The sequence below is a fragment of the Microtus pennsylvanicus genome, chromosome 3 (assembly GCF_037038515.1).
Source record: "Microtus pennsylvanicus isolate mMicPen1 chromosome 3, mMicPen1.hap1, whole genome shotgun sequence".
NCBI lineage: Eukaryota > Metazoa > Chordata > Mammalia > Rodentia > Cricetidae > Microtus > Microtus pennsylvanicus.
This window is the reverse complement of record NC_134581.1, coordinates 3,090,267-3,111,654: the sequence shown is the minus strand read 5'-3', so window position 1 is coordinate 3,111,654 and position 21,388 is coordinate 3,090,267. Positions and strand designations below refer to the sequence as shown.

The 21,388-nt window shown below is 46.5% G+C and overlaps 1 protein-coding gene across 1 annotated transcript in view; it reads right to left on the bottom strand.

Moving 5' to 3' along the window:
* The window catches only part of Ulk4 (unc-51 like kinase 4), a 315,649-nt gene that overhangs the window by 226,806 nt on the left and 67,455 nt on the right, over positions 1-21,388 (bottom strand). The window contains exons 19-21 of the mRNA XM_075964113.1: positions 21,173-21,256; positions 12,727-12,888; positions 12,160-12,342 (exon numbers count right to left, since the gene is read on the bottom strand). Of these exons, the coding sequence (XP_075820228.1) occupies positions 12,160-12,342; positions 12,727-12,888; positions 21,173-21,256 (429 nt within the window). The remainder of the gene's footprint in view (positions 1-12,159; positions 12,343-12,726; positions 12,889-21,172; positions 21,257-21,388) is intronic.

The window sequence follows — 21,388 nt, the reverse complement described above, 5'->3', positions numbered from 1 at the left end:
ACACTATCTCACTTAAGCTGAACTTAGCCAGTGTGTGTTGACAGAAGCAATAGATTTTCACAAGGTCCCAGTTGTCAACTGTTGGCCTTAATTCCTGAGCAAATGGAATTCTATTTCCTATATACCTACATCCTGGGGGTCATGAGAAGTGTCAGAGGAGGAGACATGGGAGGGGCTACAGGGAGGAGAAGGGAGGTAAAAGTAATATATTTTAATTAAAAATATATTCAAAATTTTAAAGAAAAGGGTAAATCTTCAAATGGTGAATGTTTGCTGATGTGGGAGTGATTTCTTATTAATAAACTGCCTAGACCCATTTGATAGGCCAACCCTTAGGTAGGCGGAGTAAACAGAACGGAATGCTGGGAGAAAGAAGCTGAGTCAGGGAGTCGCCATGGTTCTCCCACTCCAGACAGACTAAGGTTAAGATCATTCCTGGTAAGCCAGCTCGTGGGCTACACAGATTAATAGAAATGGGTTAGATCGATATGTAAGAGCTAACCAATAAGAAACTGAAACTAATGGGTCAGGCAGTGTTTAAAAGAATACAGTTTCGTGTAATTATTTCGGGTAAAGCTAGCCGGGTGGAGGAACAAAGCCCGCCGCTCCGTATTTCAACAATTTGCTCAAATTCTGAGCTGAGTTAAAATCCAGCCCAGTTGAAAAACAAAGCCTCAAGGATATAACAGGAAGTGTGGCAGGAAGTAGCTGGACCAATTGGAGGACAAAGGAGCATGAAGACCTGAGTCCCAGCAGGGTGCACACTGACATAGCTCCTACCCTGAGTGACAGAGCCACACCCGGTGATCGAACACAAACATAAACACGGTCCTAATGGTCTTTACTTAAAGGCTCACAGCACCGAGCAATGCCAGCGACACCTGCCAGTCAGAATGAAACTGAGGCAGGGTCTGGACCCGTGTGCAAACAGGAAAGGTGTGCGCGCGCGCACACACACACGCACGTGCACACACACATGCGCGCGCACAGTCAAGCTCCCTCCCAATAGCTCTGGGCTGGAACAATGGCTGCACAGTACAGGGACAACAAGTGAGACCCATGAGGAACATCCTGGGGTTGGACAGCAGACCCGAATTCAGTCTGCAGATTAAGTACTGATATTGAATCTATGCGTGCATCTTTCCTAGAAGTTCCTGGTTTATTTTTAAGGGATAATCAGTCAGGAATTAGAATTAGAGAGGTGTACCTGGTCACATTTCAGGAAGTGAGAAAACTTACAGCACAGTTAGGAATAGGCCCAGAAGCCAGGAAGTGGTAACGCCATTAGCTCAGGTGCAGACACAGGCAGCCTTCCACACCAAGCACCAGACATATGCTCACCCTATTCTGACAATCCTCACCACACTAGCCATAACCCTCACCACACTAGCCATAACCCTCACCACACTAGCCATAACCCTCACCACACTAGCCATAACCCTTACCACACTAGCCATAACCCTTACCACACTAGCCATAACCCTTACCACACTAGCCATAACCCTCAGCACACTAGCCATAACCCTCACCACACTAGCCATAACCCTCACCACACTAGCCATAACCCTCAGCACACTAGCCATAACCCTCACCACACTAGCTACAATCACCACACTAGCCACAATCCTCACCATACTAGCCAGACTCACAACTTTCCTGACTTCTTCATGCCTTCCCCCAGATACAACTATAGGCTTTGGATCCCTCCTGAGTCCTGGCATGTTGTATATATGAGTTCCTGCACTCTCTGGATCACACCTGAGTCCTGCACTCTCTGGATCACACCAGAGTCCTGCACTCTCTGGATCACACCAGAGTCCTGCACTCTCTGGATCATACCGGAGTCCTGCACTCTCTGGATCATACCAGAGTCCTGCACTCTCTGGATCACACCTGAGTCCTGCACTCTCTGGATCACACCAGAGTCCTGCACTCTGGATCACACCAAAGTCCTGCACTCTCTGGATCACACCAGAGTCCTGCACTCTCTGGATCATTCCTGAGTCCTGCACTCTCTGGATCATATCTGAGTCTCTCTGGATCACTCCTGAGTCCTGCACACTCTCTGGATCACACCTAAGTCCCTGAACTCTCTGGATCACTCCTGAGTCCTGCACACTCTCTGGATCATACCTGAGTCCTCAACTCTCTGAATCACACCCGAGCCTCTCTGAATTACACCTGCATCCTACACTCTCTGGACCACACCTGAGTCTCTCTGGATCACACCTGAGTCCTGTACTCTACAGAGTCAATACAATCCCCATTAAACACAAGTCTCTATAGACCTTAAAGAACAATACTCCGCTTCATATGGAAAAAGAACAAACACAGGATAGCTAAAACAGTCCTGTACAATGAGAGAACTTCTTCAGGCGCCACCATCCCTGATTTCCAGCTCTACTACAGAATTATCATAATAAAACTGCATGGTATTGGCACAAAAACAGACAGGCAGATCAATGGAATCAAATAATCGAAGACCCAGGTGTAAATCCACACACCTGTGTTCATCTGATTTTTTGAGACAAGCCAAAATTATATAATGGAAAAAGGAGCATATCTTCAACAAAGGATGCTGGCATAACTGGATATCAACATGTAGAAGAATGCAAATATATCTATATCTACCACCCTTCACAAAACTCAAGTCCAAGTGGATCAAAGACTTCAATATAAATCCAGTTACACTGAACCTGATAGAAGAGAAAGTAGAAAACAGCCTTGAACGCTTCGACACAGGAGATCACTTCCTGGATATAACCCCAGTGCACAGTCACTAAGATCGACAATTAATAAATGGACTAAAACTGAAAAGCTTCTGTGAGGCAAAGGACACTGGTTTAGCACAAGGTGGCAGCCTACAGAACAGGAGAAGATCTTCACCAACCCCACATCTGCCAGAGGGCTGATCTCCAAAATAGATAAAGAACTCAAGAAACTAGACATCAAAAACCAAATAATCCAATAAAAAATGGGGTACAGATCTAAACAGAGAATTCTCAACAGAAGAATCTGAAATGGCTGAGAAATACTGAAAGAAATGTTCAACATCCTTCGTCATCAGGTAAATGCAAATCAAAATAGCTCTGAGATTCCATCTTATGCTTGTCTGAATGGCTAAGATCAAAAACACAAGTAATATTTCATGCTAGAGAGGATGCGGAGCTAGCTCCTAGCTAATATCCTTAGCAACAGTGGGAATGTAGCCTGAACTGGCCATCCCCTGTAACCAGGCAAGACTTTCATGGGAGGGATTGGGACATCAACCCAACTATATAATCTTCAAATTACAGTTCTGCCCTGCCGGTGGGATGTGCCGGGAGAAGGGTGGCACAGAAACTGTAGGTGCCTGGTCCAGCCTGAGACCCATGAGAATGCCGGAACCCAGAGGCTGAGGGGTCAGGAGACCAAACATGACTACGGAGGAAGAAATGTCAATGTACGGATGCCTAAAAACATTGTGCTACTCACAGATTGGTGCCAAGCCCCGTAGTCAAGAGAGAGGCTCCATCCAGGAACTGATGGAAACAGGTACAGAGACCCACAGCCAAACATTAGGCTGAGCTCGTGGAATCTTGCATGGGGCGGGGGGGGGGGGAATTATAAGAGCCAGAGAGAGCGGTCAAGGACATCACAAGAAAACCCACAGAGGCTCAGAGACTGAACTGACAAGCAAGGAGCCTGCATGGAGCTGACCTAGGCACTCTGTATGTTACAGTTATGTAGCCTGGTGCCCTTATGAGACACATAACAGTAGGAACAGGGGCTGTCTCTGACTCTTTACTGGCTTTTGGGATCCTATTCATCATAAAATAAAAAAAGTATGTATGAACTCACAATCTGTATGCTTTTCTATTAATAATATCGGTGATAAAATTAGTAAACTTTTAGTAAATATAGGGATTTTTGAACAAGACTCTTTTTACCCCATACCCCACCAAAACCCACAGAAAGGGACACCTATAAGGTGGCCTGTGCCACCTTTTATCTCAGGAATGGAGAACATCACAGTCCCTACCAATGATCTTAGCTTCAGCTGAACACAGATCTTTTGTCTCTTCTACCAGTTAGCCCAGGACCCAGGGCTGGTGAGGCCACTGAGCACCCAAGGCTTAGATGCCACACAGTTATGAAGAGTGTCCAGAGACAAGGGCCACACTGCATGAAGCTGTGTCTTCCTGCATGGATTACTATCTCTTCCAGCCCAGTGGAACTTATCCAGCCAGGGGCTGATTTCCCTAAGCAGTCAGGGCTGACTTGGTGACAGAGGGCAGCTTGGTTCTGCTGGGTGCTTGAATCCATTCCCAGCCAGAGGTGCAGAGAGTTACATTACCACCTTCCTCGTTCAGACGCAGATGGCGGGGGGAGAGAGGCAGAATTAGAGACAGAGGGAGAGACAGAGAGAAAAGAGCAGCTAAAGGAATACACAGAGGACAGGCAGGCAGATGGACAGGCAGGGAGACAGACAGGCAGACAGGCAGGCAGGCAGAGGAACAGGCAGAAAGACAGGCAGGCACATTTGCTTGTATTCTTAATGGAAGATGAAAGCAGGTTATGTAACAGAAAACGTTATGCTTGAGAACGGAAAAGAAGCATCGTAGTTGTGGTTTCTATTGCTGTGCTAAAAAAAAACACAACCAAAGCAATTTGGGAGGGAAAGGGTTTATTTCATCTTACAGCTTACAGTCTACCACACAGGGGAGCCAGCGCAGGAACTCAAGGCTGGAACCTGGTGGCAGGAACTGAAGCAGAGGCCATGGAGGGGTGCTGCTTACTGGCTTGCTCCCCATGGCTCACTCACCCTGCTTTCTTATAGAACCCAGGACCATCTGCCCAGAGGTGGCACTGCTCACCGTGAGCTGGGCCCTCCCGCATCAATCTTTAAAGACTCATCTGCAGGCCGATTTGATGGAAGCATTTTCTCAGTTAAGATGCCCTCTTCTCAGATACATCTAGATTTGCACCAACTTGGCAGAAACCAAGCAGTATACAGGTGTGTGTGTGTCTGTTTGTATGTGTGTGTATGTGTGTGTGTGTGTATATGTGTGTGTGTCTGTTTGTATATGTGTGTGTCTGTGTGTGTGTGCACGCTCACACGTGTTGCCACAGGACACATGTGTACAAGTCAGAGAGTGACTGTTACAAGCCGGTTCTCTCCTTCTGTGCGGGTTCTAAGAAACTGAACTCAGGTTGTTAAGTTTGGCAAAAAGTGTCTTTAACTGCTGAGCCACCTCACAGGCTCCCGGTGGCTCTTTCTCAGCTGAGGAGGTGGGATGGGCGTGCCCAAATGTGCACGTGGAGGCAAGAGGAAGACTTCAGGCGCAGGCTTTATCTCTGCCTTTGAGATCATGTCTCCCAACTGAGTCTGTAGCCGTAGCCAGTGAGTCTGGCAGCCACCACGCCCCTCCCATCCATGCAGGACCCACACCCAGCTTCCTGAGTGCAGGACCCAGGTCCTCACACGTGCTACCAAGTGCTCTTACCCACTGAGCCATTTCCCCAGCTGCCAGGTTAATATTTTAGATGATGATAAAACAGATCAAGCATTAGGAGCGGGAAAGTCAAGGTCATTTTGAGTTACAGAGGAAGCTTAAGACCAGCCTGGGATACTAGAAACCCTGCCTGAAAAGAAAAAGCAAATTGGACTATTTTATAATCCACTCCAAATTAAAAACAATGAAGTCAATGGCTAAGTCTCTATGGAATTAGCAGCATCACAGAGCGGAGCATGAGAGAATGTGAAGTGCACTGACTAACCTGCTTGTGCATCCCTACACAAGACTGTCCCAAGTACAAACACACACACAAAGAATTGTATTTGAAATTATATTAGTGTTACCATCCTGACCAAACATTCTAAAACAGTAAAATTACACCACATTAGAAAACAAGATTTTTAACTTAAATTTAAAAAAAACTGACATAAACATGTAGTTAGAAATGCTACCACAAGCAGGTGACATATTTTTAAATAGATGTTCACTGACTTCGTCAATCAAAAAGACTGGAAACTATAGCCAGCCCAAGCCCAAGGAGAGCCCCCTCTGCCAGACTCCTTGGAGAGACAGACTGCTCAGATCCAGAGACAAGACATCCAAGCCAGAAACGACTGTCACATCACACAGCAAGACGCAAGGACCACAGGAGTCAAGACGCAACACCCAGGAGGCAACTCACAGCCTTTAGAAGAAGAAGCTGTTCTGTGGTACTGACACGCCAAATCATAAAATCTGTGCGAGCATGAGAATACTCAAAGACGCAGCCTTTGGAGACCGCTAAGCAACCGACTCATTATTCTGCAAACCAGTAAACATATGAACAAAGTGTTTACCGTGCCTTTGCTCCAGGAAAATGCACCAGATTGCTCCTCCGCCATCTTCCCAACAGAGGAACACTGTGGAATAAAGACAAACGACAGGGCTCGGAGCCCGGAGGAGCCGGCGTAGACAGACATCACTGAAGGCTGCTGAAGCCTCCATAGTTGGTGCAGACTGTGCTGGAAGCACCCAGAGCTGCTCCACACATCAGAAAAGAGGCAGCTAAGTGACGATTGTCTCCTCTCCTGGGAGCAATCCACTTCCTGGTGGAGTTTATCCTCCCCCAGGAATCCAAACCTGTAAACACACAGCACAGGACACACACACCATATCAAAGAATGCCCTGTCTTTACAGCATTTGCTAGGTTCAACCAGCAAAATCCAGGTGGACAAAAGTCCACAGAACTCTGAATCTTTTGTACAAAAAAATCTATTATAGAGATAGAAAAAGATGTAAGGGGACCCTCAGGGCCGAGAGGAGTAAGTAGACCTGTGAAACTGAGGCCGGAAGCTTGGGTAGATCCCAATTCAAACATCTAGCGAAGAGTCACGTGTAAGACAATGAAGAAACTGTGAGCCTGACGGACAACAAGGACTGACAGGGCCGGCCAGATGGTTAAAGGTGCTTGCAGCTGACGCTGATGATTTGACCCCCAGAAACCATGGTGGAAGCAGAGACTGGACTCCTGCAAGTTGTATTATGACCTCTACATGCATGTTGAGTTTAGTGGCATTTCATTTGTATTTTAATAAAGCTTGCCAGGCAGTGGTGGTGCACGCCTTTAATCCCAACACTAAGGAGGCAGAGGCAGATGGATCTCTGTGAGTTCAAGGCCAATCTGGTCTACAAGAGCTAGTTCCACGACAGGCTCCAAAGCTACAGAGAAACCTGGTCTTGAAAAAAATAAATAAATAAATAAATAAATAAAGCAAGCTTGCCTGAAGATTAGAGAGTAAAACAGCCCCTCTGGTCAGCCTTACAGACCAGGCAATGGTAACAACACACCCTTAATCCCAGTAGGCACACTAGCTTGCATAGAAACCAGGCAGTAGTGGTGCACTCTTAATCCCAGCCCCAGAGGAAGGAGACAGCTCTCAGACACAGTCTCATTCTGAGATTCCTGGAGGCAGGCTCACCATTTCAGACTGAGGTTGAGGTAAGAGCCAGTGGCTGGTTGCTTTGCTTTTTGGATCTTCAGGTTAAACCCCAATTTTCTCTCTGAGTTTTATTCATCGTGCTTCAGCTGAGGTGTGAAACCTCATCTATAGACACAATTATAGGCATGCACATGTACATGTCAAAACGACCTAAGCCAATACTGTTCTGTGACATGGTGAATCAGGAAGTAATTGAACAATGTTGTGGGGTCAGGGTATTTTGCAGAGGGAAAGGAATGCATTTGAATCAATTATATTAGTAGTGTGTGTTCGACTGCTTGTGACAGGTACATATGGGGCCTAAGTCATTCTGCCAAATTCATATTTGAAGCTTTTCATCAGACACATGTGCCTGAGTCTCCACCACTGTGGCTACTCCTCGTGCTGATTTCCAGTTCCTCGTCCCACTTAGAGACGCAGTGAGTTTACTGGGGTTCCTTGCAGCATTATGAGTGTGTGTGAAGAATTACAGACAGGAGCATGGTAGCTCAAAGGCAACGGCTTCACCAAAAAGCCCAGCCTAGCTGTGGACTTCGAAAAGCTGCCATCTTTGCATGGCGCGGGCTGCTCAAAAGACTGGAGGGCCCTCCCTTCAGCCATCATTACTGCTTCTATAGCCTTGGGGATGGAGGAGTCTTGTGAGTCTGGTCAGTTTCAGGAATTCCTGAGACTTGTGAGTTGTTTACTTTCTGAATGTTAACAAGCCTGTCTCAAATCCCAGGAAATTGCTACAAAATATCCCCACCTTGTACACACAAGTGAGCACACGAAATACAAATATGCATACCATACATGCACACATATGCAAGAAAGTAACCAAGCATGCCCATGCAAAGCCAAAGAAACAAGGGTTACCCTGTAACACAGAAAACTACTAAACAGCTGCTATTCTGTTTCAGCCAAACACCATAAAAAGCACAGCCGGTTCCACTAGTAAAAGAACTGTGGGGTCCCAGACCTCATCTGATCATGACAGAGAACCCCAACACTATCCCCTGACAAAGCAGTGCCAACGAAGGCCTGTGGAAAGCTGGGGCTTTTACCACAACTCTGTGACAACCAGGAACCCTTCCCCAGCTGCCCCCCCTTCCCCAGCTGGGTCCCCCTTCCCCTGCTGGATCCCCCTTCTTCAGCTGGGTTCCCTTTCCCAGCTGGGTCCCCCTTCTTCAGCTGGGTCCCCCTTCCCCAGCTGGGTCCCCGTCCCCAGCATTGCTGTCAGAGCACACTGGATGGGGATCCACAGCTTGCTTACGTGCAGCAGTAGCAAACTTCGTCCCTTTCCGTGTGACTGTCACCAGGAGGTGCAGAGCAGGAAGCCCACATCTGCATCCCCTCCCGTCAGTGATGCAAGTCCCATCCCCAGACATCAGCATTAGCACAGATCGTCTCCAGGAACCAGCTCCCTGCCAGCCAGCCAGGTGCCCATCAGAGAAGACAAAGTGGAAAGCCTTTGCCAGTGCCACAAGGGGCTCACTTGTCCCCCAAGTCAGGTATCAAAGACCTCAGCAAGGAACCTGAATGACTGCCCAACCCGGTAGTGAGGAGACAATGCCTCCTTCCCATGCTAGTGTGGTGTCAGATGGCCTACAAAAGTAGGCATTTAACTGTCATCAGAGTCTTACGAGATGCCACCCAAAACGTTGTCTACATATTGAGTTTCAGTGCTCAAGAGGAAAGCGCCCTGCTGTAAGTCAGCACGACTGGGTAAGGGTGGCTCCACCCAGCTGTGTACTTAGGGCTGCATTTCTGCCATGATGAGAAACTCCTACAAAATGGCAATGCCCGTCCCATGGACGGTTCAGGGGGTAGGCACTTGCCAGGAACTCAAGATCCACATCAGTCACTAGAACATGCATGCAGGGGAGGACCAGATCCACACGGCTGCCTCTGACTTCCACACACATGCCATGGCACACGTGCACATGCAATCACTTACACACAGTAATAAAGTTTAAACAAAAGAAGAACAGGCCCTGCCTTTGTCACAATGCTTTGAGCTCACCTGATCTCAGAAGGCAGGCAGTGGGGGACCTGGTTGGTACTTGGGGGAGAGAAAGGACTGATACTAATTAGAAGTCAGCAATCACCCCCTTCATCTACCCATTCATTCATGTCTTTAGGAGACATGGAAACACAGTTACATGGCCTGAAACAATGCATCTCATTGTCCTGATTTTGCAAAAATGTTACACAATACTGTACTGAGAGTTTAAAAAATAATTCTGCTAAAACTCTCAGCCTCTCTGACCACAGACACAGTAAAGTTACCGAGGGTGACGCTCTCTGCTGTACAATGACGGGAGCATTTCATAACCTGGAAAACTGAATAGCAAATCTGACAGATTGACAAGTGGCACTTGCTTGCAGCCATAGCCTCTGAGCAACAGTGGACTGGAATCAAGGCAATGAGTGCTTGGCTCTGTGTTTAGACTTTCGAATATGGAGCTGCTGGTGTCAAGTGTCACCTCCACAGAGTCTCTAACTGCCTGGGAAACAGGCCTCCAGAAACAGGAAGGATTGGAAGAGCCCACCTACTGTGGGTGGAGCCAACGGCTGGCCTGGATCCTGGTCTGTACAGATGGAGAAGGAACAGAGCAGCCTGGAGCCATGGCTCTCTGCTTCCTGGCTGTGGATGATGTGAACAGCGGCTTTGAGCCCTTAACCCTGGCTTTCCCGCCATGACCTACCGTACCCTTGACCGTGAGCTAAAATGAACCCCTTTCCTTAACTGTGACTGCCAAAGAATTTTATCACAGCAACAGAAACTAAGGTCCCACATAAGTATGTTATTAATGAAACAATTCTAACTTTAGACATTAAAAAAAAGACACAGCATTTAATACAGTAGGACCACAGCCAACAGTGGGTTTCAATGGCCCTGTTCCATCATCCTCCATTGAGATCTCAAAGCTCTGTCTTAAGAGTGAGGGTGCTGCCCAGGGGCAGACGGCATTGCCTAGTATGTACGAGCACCTAGATCCATGCCCAGCACAGAGTGAGTGAGTAGATGAATGATGGATGGATGGAGTGGGTGGATGGGAGGGAGGGTGGACGGATGGATGGGAGGGTGGGTGGGTGGGAGGGTAGACGGACGGACGGACGGACGGACGGACGGACGGACGGATGGATGGATGGAGTGGGTGGATGGGTGGATGGATGATGTGGAATTTCCTTCTGTATATTGTGATTACCATTAATGATTAAAGAAACTGCTTTGTACCTATAGGAGAACTTAGTTAGGCAGAAAAAACTAAGCTGAATGCTGGGAGGAAGAAGGGCAGAATCAGAGAGAAGCCATGGAGACGCTGGAGACAGACACCAGTTGGAATCTTGCCAGTAAGCCACAGCCACATGACGATATACAGATTAATAGAAATGGGTTAAATTAATATGTAAGCATTAGCCAATAAAAAACTAGAGCTAATGGGCCAAGCAGTGATTTAATTAATACAGTTTTCTGTGTGATTATTTCAGTTCTGGACAGCCAGGACAAACAAGCAGCCTGCTCTACAGATGGATAGATGGATGGATGGGTGGGTGGGAGGATGGATGGATGACTCAGATTTTGAAGTGTGCTTCCTCATCCCTGGACCAGGCAAACAAATTGCTATTGGGAGCATTCTTTTTAAGAAGTTGGAAATACTACACAACCAAGAATATGCATGCCTTGACTCATTGCTTTACAAATGTGTGCAAAAGCACGGTCTTTTTTAACAGCTGGCACCTCGCCGTACACATGCTTACACAGGCTACTGAAGTATTAGGTTCAAATCACTCAGCAGGCACAGCATTCGCCTGCAGACACTGAGGCAGCAGGGCTAAGTGCCTGCGTTCCCAACACGCCAGTCATAGAGGTGATGGTAGCACACATCACTCTTCAGAAGGGCAAGAACTGACATGTGGAGACAGGTTGGTACGGAGACACAGTCATAAACACCGTGCAAACTGGATGCTGTTTTAAAGGTCATCAAGAGCCCCAACAGAGATGAAGTCAAAAACAGGGCCAGAAGACTTTAAGCGGGGACACGGGTTAGAGAGGAATGGACATGTCCAGAGGGAATGGAGATGGGGGGGTTCCCCTTAAGGAAAACAGAGCACACAGGAATGAGCCGGGCTGCACAGACACAGTGTGAACAGGAATGAGCCAGGCTGCACAGACACAGTGTGAACGGGAATGAACCTGGCCGCACAGACGCAGTGTGAATGGGAATGAGCCAGGCTGCACAGACGCAGTGTGAACAGAGCACGCGGGAATGAGCCAGGCTGCACAGACGCAGTGTGAACGGGAATGAGCCTGAATGGGAATGAGCTGGGCTGCACAGACACAGTGTGAACAGGGTACACGGGAATGAGCCGGGCTGCACAGATGCAGTGTGAACAGGGCACACGGGAATGAGCTGGGCTGCACAGATGCAGTGTGAACTGAGAGGCAAGGAGGACGCCCCGGGAGCTCTGCTATTTCTCCTCACTGAAACAAGATGGCAGAAACCAATGCCGGTGTCTATTTAATCACCAAAAGTGGCTGCTCGCTTCTTGGACTGAACGTTCTGAGGGACATGCAGGGTCCGCAAAGGTCAGAAGGCCTCCTTGGTGTGACACCTGACCTAGGGGGCTGACATTTCACGCTGAACGCACAGCTGTGGGGAGACTGCTGTTTCCAGCGAAGCTGAGCAGGACACACCTTTTCTTGGATCAGCCGCTGCAGGTGAATCCCACAGGACAGCATGGCTGCGAACAGCGTCAGCATGTACTGCTGCACTCTGCAGATGGCAGAGGCCAGGGAGCCGATGACAGCATTGAGTCCCACCTTCTCGATGACGTTCTGGAAGGCTGTGGGAGACTGGCGTGTGATTCTGCACAGGGCCTGCAGGAAGACAAGCATGGATCCGTCACAGACTCTGCGGGTACCGGGTACCCTCATCCTACAGACGCCACATGGCCCTGCTCAACAGAGCGGGCACAAACCCTGCTGCTTTGTCACTCGTGTTAGAGCCATGAAGTTGAACACGAGAATGCGTATGACCGGGACCCACAACCGTCAGGGGCATCCATGCTCAGCTCCAGAGAGTTTTAACAAGGAATGAATGTCACGCCACACAAATCCCCAAACTTTCCTAGGCCCGTTTTAAGAATTCGCCTCTTGAGCTGCTCCTCTGCATTTCTGCCATTCCCATTAAATCCACCTCACTCAGGCACATCTCCTCAAACATGGCGTCCCTGGACAACCTCCAAGGATACTTTACGTTACCGATATGGCCGTTATCCTCAGGGAGTCCACCGTGGAGTGTCTGAACAGGTGCCACAGGACAGGCCCGACTTCCCCGGTGATGAAGCCCTGCGCCTGGGCAGAAAATGTTGTGCAAACATTCTCGATAATCTTGGCAGCCATGTGATTGACAACACGCTCTTCCTGAAGAATGAACAAAGAGAAGAGAGAGTCAAAAAGTGCCACTTCCCCAAGGAAAAGGTCTTCTTCACTGTGAGAAACGTGCATTTGTGGTTTCCTCGGACATACTCGGGATAATGTTCTGATCGTTATGAAGCTGCTTCAAAGAGCCACAGGTTCGCCGGGCGGTGGTGGCGCACGCCTTTAATCCCAGCACTCGGGAGGCAGAGGCAGGCAGATCTCTGTGAGTTCTAGACCAGCCTGGTCTACAAGAGCTAGTTCCAGGACAGGCTCCAAAGCCACAGAGAAACCCTGTCTCGAAAAACCAAAAAACAAAACAAAACAAAAACACAGAGCCACAGGTTCACTGGCAAACCTGGAGAGCAAGACCTCCATGAACTCAGTGGGAAGCAGAGCAGAGCTCTTCAACTGGTTTAAATAAAATCAAACGGGAAAATGCCCCAGAAGTTAAGAAACACAGTGCAGTGTGAAAAGCAGACAGCTGGTCCACTGTAAGGAGCTGTGGGAACAGCCGTCTGAGCTCAGCCCAGCTTGCAAGGGTCTGGGGACTCTCGGCACGAGCACACCACTCAAACACAGGATCGGACAGTCCTAGTGAAGACATGCCCACAAGGGTAACAAAGTCACACCCAGATTAAAATGAACATCAGCCCATCAAACTGTTTTCAGGAAGCACAGACCTATTTAAAAGGGCTAGAGGACCAGCTCAGCAGGTAAAGGTATTTGCCGCCAATCCTGAGTTTGATTCCTGGAACCCACATAGTGGAACATGAGACCAGTTCCCCCAGGTTGTCTTCTGACTGCTGAATACACATCATAGCACGTGGGTGTCCACAAGTGTGCGCATACACCCAGTGAATGAATGACTGAACCAATGAAAAGCGTGAGTGCTTAAATGATGCAAAACTTCAGCACTCAATGACAGGTCACACTTTGGCTCTGACCGCTCCTTAAACATTCCCAAGCAGATAGCAGAGTGAAGCTCTGCATGAGAAAACTCAAGGCTGGGGAGAGGGACCAGTTGGTGGGGTGAGTAAGTGAGGGACCAGTTGTCTTGAGAGTAAGAGGCCCTTTGATTGTCAGAACACATATGAAAAGGGCCAGGCATGGTAGTGGGGTTGGAATTCCACTGCTGGGGAAGTGGAGACAGGGGGGTCCCTGAGAGCAACTCTCCAGCCAGCCCAGCATACAGGGCAAGTTTCAGGCTCAAAACAAATAAATAAATAGAAATGTGTGATGCTGGAGGAAGGAAAGCTAAAGTTGTCCTCTGGCCACACACACACATGCATGCACATGCACACACATGTGCACATGCACACACACAAATAGATTTAGTGGAAAGATCGTCAGTGATTGTTACAATATAGCCTATACATTCAACTTGGAAGAAGAAAGACTAAAAAAAGAGTAGAAGATATAAAAATGACTCCAGCAAAAAAAAAATCCAAAGATAATGTGATATTTCATATACTCTGGATAGGGCTGAAGAGATGTCTTAGTGGTTAAGAGAGGGTACTTTTCTTTGAGAGAAACCAAGTTCTGTTCCCAGCATCATACTGAGAAACTCCAAATCCAGGGAATACAATGCTCTCTGCCCTCCTCTGTCCTCCTTGGGCACCACACTCACTAACTCTCATACACACACACACACACACACACACACACACGCAAATAATTTTTAAAAATTTAAAACAACATTGCTACAAAGGGTATGAGACTATATTATTCTAGTCACCCTTGATGGACCTCACAAATCAGTCCTACTAAAAAAGTAAATAACGCAACACCTGGGAAAGGTCTTTATGAGTGAGACACTCCTCAGAGCACAGACAAGTATTATGGCACAGGAAAGCCCTGGAGGTCACGCTGTGGAGGATCCTTTATTGACTGTTTTCAGTCAGGATCCTAAATTGACTGTTAGCTGAAGATAAGAAAATGGATGCAGCGAGGAAGTCCTGTAAAAGTGACAGAAGTAGAGACATTGTAGCAAGTATGTCGGCAGGCAGTAAAACCTTGTTGCCGGCCAGAAGTAAAAACATTGTTGCAGGCCAGAAGTAGAAACATTGTTGCCGGCCAGAAGTAGAAGCATTGTAGCGAGTATGCCCGCCTACTTAAAACATGAGCAGACTCCTAGTGGAATAAACCCCTCCAATGTAACACAGGCAGGAAGGTCTCCAGTGGAACTCATCACCGAGATTATTCATACAAGAGAACATGGGAGGTGTCTCGACTGGAGCCCCCACCATATGACTTCAGAGAACTCATACTGGAAATAAATTTTGAAAGTACTGAATCTTAAAGACGCTGCAGCTGGAAGGCCCATGTTAGAAACCACACAAGAAAGTCTGCCGTAGAAGGACAACAGATGTGAAAGGTCTCTAGGGTTTCAACCCTAAGCAAATATGATTGCTAATTTCTCACGGTCAACTAACTGCATTAGGAATCAACTAGGAAACACACCCTTGAACAGTCTGTGATGTCATGTCCAAAGACAATTAACTAAGGAGAGAAGTCCTACTGCTCAAGTCGGTGATACCATACTATGATCTGAGATCTTAGGTTGAGAAAAAAAAAGTTAAAAAAAAGGAAAAAATGGAAAGAAAAGAAAGTCAGAATTCTTCCTTCTCTGTTTCCTGCGGCACTGATGTAGCGGCGTAAATGAAGGCAGACAGAAATTATAATCATATATTCAGCTTTAATTGGCTAAAGAATTGAGGAGTCCGAGCCACAAGTTCCCATCATTGGAACTGCCTGCCACCATGCCTTCCCTGCTTTGGTGGACTGCATGCCCTCAAACCGCAAGGCAAAACAAACCCTTCCTCCCTCAGGCTTCACCGGCCGGGGATTTATCAGAGCAACAGAGGAGAGTAACACAGCAAAGCACAGAAGAACTTAGTCTAAAATAAAACCAATATGCTAAATGTGGGAAACCTTCAGCAGGCTCTCTTCCTTGTTGTGTTTATGAGAACTCACACAGAAGAGAGCTCCTTCTAAAGCTAGAGTGTGACCGACTATTCAGAGAATACTTGGGCCTCACTAAGCATGAAGCCCTTCTAAAATTAATATTGATTAGTGTAATAAATATGGAATAGCCAGATGGCTCAGTTTTTCAGGAAACAAATATTTTTGAGAAAATTATAAACGTGGAAAATCCTTCAGTCAGAGCTGTCACCTTGTCGCTTCTCAGACGGCTCCAGTGGTGAGAACTTTACACATGTAGCCCACTGCAGGGAGGAGAGTTCATACGGAGGGACACATCCGCGCAGCTGGCACGAACGTGGAGCAGCATATGCACTGAGTACCGCCGCACCCTGTAGGCATGCGCCCCATCTTCAACATGGAAAATCATGAGGAAAAACCATAACTGGGTTTGTTTAGAGATTTTTGTTTTACTGAACATTTGACAACACAGAAAAGAAAGCTATAAAAATATCAATAAAAGTTTTCCTTGTTATTTAAAATAAAGTCTTCCTTTAGAAGAAATCTTTGAATAAAGAAGAGGGGAAGTTCCCAGAAACCAGGCAGCCCTCACTCAACAGCAAACAGAGAAAACACAGCTCTGAGTCACTATGACCCAGCAGGATTCCTCAGCTGAGGAGCGCGCCTGTGGGAAGTGGAGTATTTTCCCCAAGAGCTGGGATAGATGCCTGTGCTCTGGTCCAGAAGAAGCCTCTGCCCACAGTGTTCATTTTAACTAGAAATATACTTATTTTACCTAGATGGAGTATTAAATAGATGTCAGAAGACATTCCAAGAATAAAGCTGTGTAGAGAATTCTGAGTGCTTGTGAGAAAACCCGAGAAAACAAGACAAGAGTTGAGTCTTATGACCTTAGCTTTCTTCAAACACATAATTATTTTTGGAATATTGATGTGGGATGTCCTTCTGTATATGTGTTGCTTTAGTGGTTGATGAATAAAGCTGTTTCGGCCTATGGCAGGGCAGAATAAAGCCAGGCAGGAAATCCGAACAGAGAAATCTCTCAGAGAGAGAGAGAGAGAGAGTAGGTGGAGTCAGGGAGATGCCATGTAGCTGCCAAAGAAAAAAGACGCCAACTGCCAACTAGAACCTTACCGGTAGGCCACAACCTTGTGGTAATTCATGGACTATTAGAAATGGGATAATTTAAGATTTAGCTAAAAATATGAATAAGCTATCGGCCAAGCAGTGTTGTATTAATATAGTTTCTGTGTTATTATTCGGGTCTGGGCTGCCGAGAAATGAACGAGCAGTCTCCTTCTACAAAATGGCACACCAATAGGGAGCAACTACATCCACATAAAACCAGGGAGAGCTGGGAAGGAATTCTAGATGCAAAAGAACAGAATTTAGCACAAGTTCTTGGTAGCCACATTTGGTGTGGGGATGGGCTCTGTTTGCTGGCAGTGAGCGGGAGGGGGGGGCACCGCAGCTCCTTTAAGAGAAAGCTTCCTGCTTCATGAGAGTTGCACGAACAGCTTTGGCTCTTTCAGGAGGCCAGGCCCTTGAATGGAGTTTGTGGGCAGCCTGCTGTAAGTTATTTGGTGGTAGCATGGGCCAACTGCTTCCCAGAGTTGAGGTGGTGAGGGCAGCTCCCACCTGGAAGTCCCACAGCTGGCGGTAAAGGTACCTCCACCATATTGAAAGGCTGAGAGAGGCAAAGCCAGCATCCAGGGCCACAGCAACCAAGCTGCTTACCATTTTATAAGTGTTCCTGGTCAGAAAATGATTGCAGATAAGCAAAAATAAGATTCAGACAAAAATAAACCTCTGAACAGGTCTCAGTATGTTTAAAAAATGTACGTAGACTTGGGAGAGAGAGAAAAAAGTATAGACAAGACTATAAAGAGTCATAGATTAAAGGAGTAAAGATAACAAAATAAATATTAAAAAGTAATAGAGAAAAATAAGCCGTGTAAAGATGGAAAATACACAGAGAGTTTGGATTATGTATATTATTGTGTTTTCTTTGAATTTTTTGACTGCAGAGAGACATTTGATTGTGGGGGCTGCTAAGTTAAACCAACATAAAGGTATCTTGAAAATTTGAGTCTAAGGATATGCTACTTTAGAAAAGAGGTTCTGCTTTTGTTTCCATGGAAGATAAGAACCTGTGGTTCCTTCCAGGCTACCATAGTTTGATGAAACATGACCCTCTGAAAGTTCTCTGTGAACCCTAAGAACACTTCGCCCAACAAAAAGCAGAAAGCAGTTTGGAGAAAATTATGCCCAAACTCCCAAAATGATTATTTATAAATGTTTGTTTTCATTTAAAAGGGGTTGGGTATAAATTATTAATGGCCAGTCAATCTCTTTTTAAAAAAAAATAAGGAAGATATGATATAGCAATGAAAACTTTACATTGGTATGGACTGGATGCATCAGGCAGTTTTGTTATCCCAGGGACCACTGAACCCTAGCTCTGGGAGAACACGTGTGTCCTATGTCACATTCTGCAAGGACTCTATCAGTGGGGCAAATGGTGGCAGGTGGTCAGTGTAGGCAAGGAGAATGGGGTTCTCACTGCCAAAACCACACTGAACTGCTTCTCCAATGCAGAGAATCTTCATAAATTATAACAAATCTTGAACCTTCCTCCCCAGACACAAATATACATGTCAAGTCTTATGTTTACATGCATACACACACAACGCATATAACTCAGGGTATAAAAACGCAAGTGTGTTTATTGGCACAGGAGACCACTTCCTAATATAATCCCTGTATCACAGACACTGAGAGAAACAATTAGTAAATGAGACCTACTGAAACTGAAAACTTCTGTAAGGCAAAGGACATGGTCAACAAGACAAAATGACAGCCTACAAAATGGGAAAAGATATTCACCAACCCCATATTAGGCAGAGGTCTGATCTCCAAAATATACAAAGAACTCAAGAAATTTGTCATCAAAAGAACAAATAATCCAATAAAGAAAAAAATGGAGTACAAACCTAAACAGAGAACTCTCAACGGTGGAATCTAAAATGGCTGAGAGACACTTAAGGAAATGTTCAACATCCTTAGTCATCAGAGGAATTAAAATAGAAATAACTCTGAGATTCCATCTTACACCTGTAAGAATGGCCAAGATCAAAAACACTGATGACAACTTATGCTGGAGAGGTTGTGGGGTAAAGAGAACACTCCTGCATTGCTGGCGAGAGTGCAAATTGATACAGCCCCTTTGGATGTCAGTATAGCGATATCTCAGAAAATTAGGAAACAACCTTCCTCAAGACCCACCCAGCCATACCACTTTTGGGTATATATCCAAAGGATGCTCAATCGTGCCACAAGGACATGTGCTCAACTATGTTCAAGCAGCTTTGTCATAGCCAGAACCTGGAAACAACCTAAATGCCCCTCTACCAAAGAATGGATAAGGAAAATGTGGTACATTTACACAATGGAGTACTACACAGCAGAAAAAAATAACGACATCTTGAAATTTTCAGGCAAAAGGATGGATCTAGAAAACATCATATTTGAGTGAGGTAACCCAGATCCAGGAAGACATTTATCATATGTACTCACTCATAAGTGGCTTTTAGACATAAAGCAAAGAAAACCAGCCTACAAATCACAATCACAGAAAACCTAGACAACAATGAGGACTCTAAGAGAGACATAAATGGATCTAATCTATGTGTGAAGTAGAAAAAGACAAGATCTCCTGAGTAAATTGAGAGCATGGGGACCGTGGGAGAGGGTTGAAGGGAGGGGATAAGCAGGGAGGTGAGCAGAGAAAAATGTAGAGCTCAATAAAATCAAGAAAAAAGAAAAGAAAAAAAAGCAGGTGTGTTACTAAAACACAAAACTTTATCCATATTTTCAAATTGTTAATAATAATTTAGTGATCAAACAGTATTCTCATGGGGCTGGAGAGATGGCTCAGCAGTTGAGAGCACTGACCGTTCTTCCAAAGGACCTAAGTTCAATTCTCAGCAACCACATGATGGCTCATAACCATCTGTAATGAGATCTGGTGCCCTCTTCTGGCCTGCAGGTGTACATACAGGCAGAACACACTGTATACATAATAAGTAAAAAAAATCTTTAAAAAAAAAAAACACTTCAGGGCTATCAAATAGTATTCTCCATGTTAGGTTATCTGCAAAACTTGCACACAGAGATGGAAAGGCAAAAATAAGAAACAGAGGACCCACTCTTTCACAGTGGAGCTACGGAGCTCTCCCGTCACCTGCAATGCCCACGCCCACTGTCTCATGGCCACGGAGTTCACCCCAGTGACCTGTGATGCCCACGTTCACTTTCTCACAGCCATGAAGCTCTCCCCTGTTACCTGCAATGCCCATGCCCACTCTCTCACAGACACAGAGCCCACCCTAGTGACCTGCAATACCCACACAAAGCCTGACTCCTAACATTTCTGGGAGTCCCCACCCCCAATGGCCAGTCTCAATGAGACCAGTGGCCACATATAATCTGCCCCCTAATGACAGTGAGTGCCACCCCTTATAACTGTCCAAACAAGACTCCACACACCCAGGACACATTTTTGTAGTAATTAATGTCTTTAGCCTCTGGCTTTTCCTTGGGTGGAACCACGTCAAACAGCATCGACAGACAGAAGCCACCAACCTGCTAGGCCAGTTTCTAAGCACTCTGCACGGTGACATGGGAGCTAGAGGACAATGTGGAGCTCGGGACAACAGCAACAAGCTCCTCATGGGGCAGGAGGGCTCACAGAGGACCGCACACATCTGCCTGCCGGGCTGCCCTGGGAACATCTTGGACAGAGGCAGGGTAATTAACAGCATCTTATAGAGCAGTGGTTCTCAGCCTTCCTAACACTGTGACCTCAATCCAGTCCCTCACGCCGTGGGGAGCCCAGCCATAACATTATTCCGTTGCTACTTCATGGCTTTTGCTACTGTTACAAATCATAATGTAAACAAATGATATGCAGGACTCCTGATATGCCACCCACAGGTTAACAACCTCTGCTGCAGAAGACGGTCAGGCCATGCTGCCCATATTTCCCATCATCTTCTGCGGCTCCCAAGACAGGGTTTCTCTGTGTAGCCCTGGATGTCCTGGAACTTACAGAGATTCACCTGCCTCTGCTTCCTGAGTGCTAGGTTTAAAAGTGTGTACCACCATACCTGGATTTCCCATCATCTTTTAAACAGGGCACTTAAACAAACAAGGATGCCAGCTTGCCCGGATTATTTAAATTCAGGAGCAATACTCAGCTGACAAGCAAGCCCGACTGCTGCAGGCTATGCTCCTCGCCTGGAGGTGACTGCAGTTGCCAGGTCTGTGGAGAACAAAAGCTCCTTACCCCTTCCCGCAGGCACCTCATCAGCACAGTGTGCGCAGCCAGGGGCACAGTCCAGCAGTTCCTGGGGTGCTGGTTCTTTTCTTCCTAAAATAATATAGGTGAGGGAAGACAGTGAAAATGGCGCCAAAAGATCTCCACCCGTCGAGCAGAAGCCGGAGAAATCACCACTGGCTCCTGACCCGGGTCTCCTGCTGCTGTGTGCACACAGCATGTCTG